At 65.8% G+C, this 6,000-nt stretch overlaps 1 protein-coding gene across 1 annotated transcript; it reads right to left on the bottom strand.

Annotated features, from left to right (window-relative positions):
- Positions 1 to 1,778: 1,778 nt before the first annotated feature.
- Positions 1,779 to 5,922, bottom strand: SOHLH1 (spermatogenesis and oogenesis specific basic helix-loop-helix 1). The gene is made up of 8 exons (XM_061156069.1): positions 5,864 to 5,922; positions 5,375 to 5,512; positions 4,790 to 4,937; positions 4,199 to 4,317; positions 4,015 to 4,112; positions 3,139 to 3,325; positions 2,595 to 2,665; positions 1,779 to 1,999 (listed from the first exon to the last, which is right to left on the bottom strand). Exons 1-8 carry the CDS (start codon positions 5,920 to 5,922, stop codon positions 1,779 to 1,781), a joined length of 1,041 nt encoding a protein of 346 aa, XP_061012052.1.
- Between the last annotated feature and the right edge of the window lie 78 nt (positions 5,923 to 6,000).

The following is a 6,000-nucleotide window of genomic DNA, read 5'->3' as shown; positions in this document are numbered from 1 at the left end:
GTAGGCAGCACAGAGGGGTGGGGGAGGCTAGCCAGGCTCAGGGGAGGGTAGACCACGGGTGCTGGCCAGCGGCTGGTCAGCTCCTAGGACAGCCAGCTGCCTGCCACCGAGGCCTGGCCACATTGGCCCGAGCTGAGGGGTGGGTGGACCTGGGAGATGGTGCAGCCCCAGGGTGCCGGGGTCCTGCTGGGCCTGGCAGAACCTGCTGTGTCCTGGGGCCAGGCAAGCAGGACCCCCTGGTGTGGGGGGACAGAGAGCAAGTCACCTTGAGAGGTGGGGGGGAGGGGGTTGTGCTGAGGCCTCCCCAACTCCCAGAATTAGCCAGGAATCACTGGCATGCTGGTTTTCTAAACTCACCCCCGGACACACAATTACAGCCAACAAGAGCTGTGATTTGGTTCAGTGAGGGCCAGAGGAACGGAGGAGGCAGAAAGTGAGCCGTTTCATGGACCCCAGCTCCTCGGGTGCTGCAGTCTTGACCAGGCCAGGTGATGGCCTGGGTTCTCCCCGGGGCTTTCTTGCCACCCCCCCCAGGCAGCTGCAGCGAGGGAGGCCAGGCCCCAGCCACCAGCCCGGGGTGGGGTGAGAGCTTGTCTTAAGTGCTCAATGCAGCAGCTGTGTGCGGCCCCGGGGCCCACAGAATGGGCCCCGGAGCCCGGGGCGGGCGCAGGTCCGACGGCTGCCCTTCCTGCCACGCTCCTCCCGTAACAGCGCGGGCACCGCTGTCAAGCCTGACCCAGGACCATTCCTGGCACCGGGTCCACTGGAGCCCCCTGCCCCCAGCCCTGGGATCGAGGCAGCACAGATGAACCCTGCCTGCCACCTGGGGCGGGTCCTACCCCTCACCTTCTAAGCGTCTAAGTAGAACGTCTAAGCGTCAGGGTGGCTCTACCTGTCCCCCTGGGGCCTCAGTCAGGCTTCTGAAAGAGCTGAGCCCCCGCCCCACTCCTGGGGTGCTAGGTTAAGGCTGCCCAGGGCTCAGATGGGGTTCCTCCAGACGGGCCCAGAACCCCATGTCTCTGGAAAGGGACACGCCGGGGCCAGGGAGGAGTGAGCCCCTGACCAGCCTGGCTCAGAGGCTGGCAACACCTTCACGGTGGCCGAGAGGGAGTGGGATTTGTACAGGGTCACCCCGCCATACTGGGGGCCAGGGGGGTCAGACCACTCCTCCCAGGAACCCAGCGCTGCCCAGATCCTGGGGCGGACGGGAACAGCCAGGAGTCCAGACATTAAAGCCAGGCAGCCTCTGCCCCGGGCCCCCAACAGGCCCTGTGAGGGGACCACCGAGGCCCCCACCTCGAAGACAAAGGTCCATCCTGCCCTGGCACCTCCTGGCCCAGAGAGAGGCCTCCCCAGTGGACGTCTCTGGAGCTCCTGGGACCAGCATCACAGGGGCAGGGAGTCCCACACCCACCTCTCGGGGAGCAGGCCCAGGACACAGGAGTCTTAGTCCACAGGCTCCCTGCCCCACCGCCAGCCCCAGGGCCGTGTTATTTAGAGACCCCGCAGGCCGGGAACCTCACAGAAACAAAACCCAGACAGGCGCCTGCGCCATGAACGGAAGTGGGGCCATCTGCCCAGTGAATCGCGTTAATTGCACAAAAGCCACACAAGCTTTACTTCCTCCAGGAAAATTGCTCTCCTCTTTAATACTCAGCCTCCGCTCCCCGCGGCCCCAGCAGCCTTTGCTGGAATTAGACCACAGCTGCAGCCCAAACCCAGAATAAAACACCCAAGTGTGTGGCAAGCGCTGCCGAAAAGGCCCCGGGCCCCTGGTCTCAGCAGGCGAAGAAGTCAGGAAAGATGCTGTCCACCTCGTCCCGCAGGACCGGGCTAGGGCAGCTCCCATCCGAGCCCCACGGCCCCAGGGACCCGTCCAGGGGCTCCTCCTGGGGGCCAGACTCGGGGTCTCCCAGGAAGCCCGGCTCGAGCCTGTCCAGCGGGCTGCTCCTGGCGGCCACCCGAGAAGGGGCGCCGCTGCCTCTGCCCTCCAGGGACCCTGGAAGCAGATGGGACATGTCAGCAGAGCAGACAGGGACCCCAGGACCCAGGGCGGGCAGGGCAGGGTCAGCGTACAGGAGATGACCCCCCTCCCCCACGCCCATCTATCCCACCCCACCAGGAAGCCCCCTGCTCATCTTGAGAAGGGCCCCTGACCAGGTGGGCTCCTGCAGCCTGATCCCCGGAAGCGCCAGAACTAGGGAGGTGCGCCCCCTTCAGGCCAGATTCTGCACACGCTCGACTCACCCCGCATCCACGTGCCTCTGTGGGCACGAGTTCTCGGGGGAAAGCTCTGAAGCCGACTCGCAGCCACCGACACCCAGCACTTGCACACTCTCACCCGCAGATACCCACCCGTCAACAAGCACGCACCTCACCTGCCAATCCTCCCCCCCCCCCCCCCGCAGTGGTCCCCAAAAACACGGGCAGAGAAGGGAATGAGAACTCAGACACAGACGCTGGAACTCTGGCATCACTCGGCAAGCTGGAGCCCATCTCCCCACAGTCCCAGTCGCCTGTCCCCAGCCCTGCCTGAGGACCAACCCAGGCCCCAGGTCGGGGGAAGGCGGCCCAGGCCAAGCGTCCCCACTCACCCAGCCACCAGTCGGGACCAGGTGTCAGCAGAAAGGACGCACCATCTGCCACATCACATCCTGACACAGACCTGGGACAGGACGAGAAGCCCCACCCCAATCATCCCAGGTGGAGCCTGGGCCTTGCACCTCGAGAGAAGGGCGTGGGCCCCGAGAGGCAGCTTACTGACGGGCTGCTCCGTCCTGCCGGACACTGAGCCCGCCCTCTCACCCACCCAGCCTAGCCCAGCCCAGCCCGCTGCCAGTTCCTCTCCAGCCCCCCGAGAGCTCTCGGCCCACGCCCCAGCTGGTGGAGCTCAGAAAACACAAACTCATTTACCATCAGCCAAAACAGACAATTAGGGAAACAGGAGTGTTTCCCGACACACACACACACACACACACACACACACACACACACACACCACAAAGCCACATGGCAGAGTCTGGCCATCCGGGCAGACAACGAGGACGGGATGGGCAGAGACTTCCTGGGCAGCGGGTCCGGGGCTGGGGGGCTGGGAGGAGGCCTTGGCAGCTTGTGTACACGCGGCCGGGCACCCACCTGGAGTCCAGCGTCAGGGCCTTGTCGGCCCCCTGAGCGGGGGGCCCAGCCTGGCCCAGGCAGCTCCGGGGCTCCTCACTCACCAGCGGGGAGGGGGGCTGCTGCGAGCGGACCGGCCACAGAGGGGACGGCCTCAGGACCTTGGGGGGTCTCGGGCCTGGGGACCGGGGGACGAGGCCGGGGGACTCTACAAGGGAAGCAAGGAGTGGGTCAGGGAGAGTGAACACCCCCGCGCCTCCGAAGACCACCGCCCCTGCCCACTGCATCCTGCAAGCGGAATGCGTGAGGCTCGGGAACAAGAAGCCACAGGCAACCAGGAGACGTTAAGAGTCCAGAGGTGAAGCACCCGACACCTGGGGCCAGGCAGGCCGCCTGCGGGATGTGGCCGCTCAGCCTCTGATCCAACAGGTGGGCTCAGACCCTCACGCCCCACCGCCTTCTCTATCTCCAGGCTCCCATCCACCCTGCCATGTGACCCCTCCACCCCCATGCCCCTCGTGCGGCTCTGGACTTTCCCCAGAGGCATAGCTCTGCTTGGAGAAGGAAACGGCAACCCACTCCAGTGTTCTCGCCTGGAGAATCCTACGGACAAAGGAGCCTGGAGGGCTACAGTCCAGGGGGTCACGAGAGTCGGACACGACTCAGCGGCTAAACCACCACCAGCTCTCCTGCCAGCCCTGCCGACAGCAGGATCCCTCCCCACCTAGGTGGGCACACACAGTCTCACTCCCCACGGCGCTCAGGGACCAGCAATCATGGTCCGGGGAGCCACCCACAGCCGGGTGTCCAGCATGAGGGGGACACGGTCATCGTGGCAGCCTCGTGGGCCTGGCTGGGGACGGCAAGCGGGGAGGATGGGGACCCACTCATGCTCACCAGGCGGGGCCAGCGGCCTGTCCAGCACGTCGGCCACCCCCGACAGGGCCTCATCTTCATCCACACCCGTGGCCGCGCAGCTCGGGGGGGTCTGATGCCTGCACAGTGTGCAAAGACAAAAGGAGAGCCTCTGAGTGGTCCACACACACACCCCCACAGCCCCAGGCCCCACGGGGACACTGACATCACACTGGATGTTCCCGCGCCGGCGTCCGGGGCACCTGCTGGGGCCTGACTCGCCAGGGCCAGCTGCAGGACATCCGTCTGCCACGCGAGCCACGGCTCCTTGGAGGAAGTGAGAAGCTGAAGCGGAGACAAACAGGAGAAACGCCACCGAGACAGTCAACCGGAACACCCACACGAAAGGCAGGCTGTGGTCGGTCCCTGGCCACCCCGCCTGGGGTCTCAGAGATTCACCCTGAGCGCAGACCCCCGTCCTCCGGACTGGGAGGAGAGAGGTTGAAGTTGGTGCCCCACCCTGGAGTGGGGGTGGGGGGGGGTAGGGGTGGACTTTTACCGATGCCAGCTTTGGCACCATGGGCAAGGGATGTAAGTAGAGACTGCAGCTCATCCCCAGGGCTCCCAGAGGAGGTGCGATATGCAAATGGAGGACTGTCTACCAAAAACAGCAGAGCTGGGTGTGCGGGGCGGGGACACAGGGAAGCCAGGCTGCCCGGTGGTCGGAGCTGCCGGGGGGACAGAGCGGGACTGGGAGCAGGGAGATACCCATGGCTCCTCCCCAGAGGGCCGGCCCGGCGGTCACAGGACGACTCACAGCCTGCTGCTCCCAGCCAGGCACCAGGGTGCCTGCCAGCTGGAGGAACTGCACTGCCATCTCCAGGACCGAGGCCATGTCCTCCCGCCGGCCATCAAACCAGGGCAGCAGAGCCCGCAAGCGCTCACAGCTCAAGGAGATCCGCTTCCTGCTCGCAGAGAAGGGACCCCCAACTGTAGGGCTGTCTGGCTTGGCCAGGAGAAGAGACAGCAGCCCCAGGAAGCCGTGAGCCCTTCAGGAATCGGGTCAGAGCACTGCACTGGCCCCCGGGGAGCCTGGACCCCAGCTGCAGGCTTAGCAGGGCATCTGCCATGGGCCACCACCAAGCCTAGACCACCACCACTGCCTGGAGCAGGGACCGGTCCCAAATGTACAGCCTCGAGTTGTTCCGGACTTCACGTCAAAGAAAGGGCTGCATTGGTGGCCCCTGGGAACCCTCCCCCAGCATGTGGGCTATATTTATCTTGAAAACACGATACAGCGTCCCCTTAACCAAACAGCTGTCTGAAACGAGGCGGTGGGCGCAGATCCGCCCTCCTCCTCAGACCCCCGCCCCCACCGCGCGGTCCCCACGACGGCCCCCACCTGCGCTCCCTCTCGCTGAGCACGTTTCGTGGCAGGTGGGAGCCAGAACCCTCCGCCACTGGAGGCCCCTTGGTCTGGCCCGAACCCTGGCTGGGGTGGTCCTCGCAGCAGAACTGGGTGCTCGATGGGAAAGGGCCACTGCCACGAGAAGAGACAGGAGCGCGGGGCTGTGACCCCAGAAAACGCCCCTAGTGCCCAGAGGCGGTGATGAATGTCTTAAGAGGGGGTGGCCACAGGACAGGGGCCTGGAACACGGCCCTGTAGGTCCTGCCTCTTGGCACCCCTCCCTCTTCCCCTCCCAACCCCCAAGGACCAGCGGGTCGGGGTGGGCCCCAAGCGGACCCTGCTGGGTGGGGCTCTGACTCCGTCTCATTTGAATTAGAAAAAAGAGTCGGCCCGGACCACCGCCCGCCCCCCACCCCACCCCGAGCATCCCTGGGCAAGGGCGTCCCAGCTGACCCCCTCCAGCAACCGCTCCCCAATTCTCACCTGCATCCCCGGGAAACTCGCGGAACCCCAGCGCGGGGCTCACGAGCCCCGGACGCCATGAGCACGCGCGCAGCTACGGAAGAGAAGCGCAAGGCCCCGGACCCTGCCACGTGCGCCCCGCCCCACGCACGCGTCCT

The sequence above is a fragment of the Dama dama genome, chromosome 11 (assembly GCF_033118175.1).
Source record: "Dama dama isolate Ldn47 chromosome 11, ASM3311817v1, whole genome shotgun sequence".
In the NCBI taxonomy this organism is placed as follows: Eukaryota; Metazoa; Chordata; class Mammalia; order Artiodactyla; family Cervidae; genus Dama; species Dama dama.
This window is presented reverse-complemented; position numbering and strand designations above follow the sequence as displayed.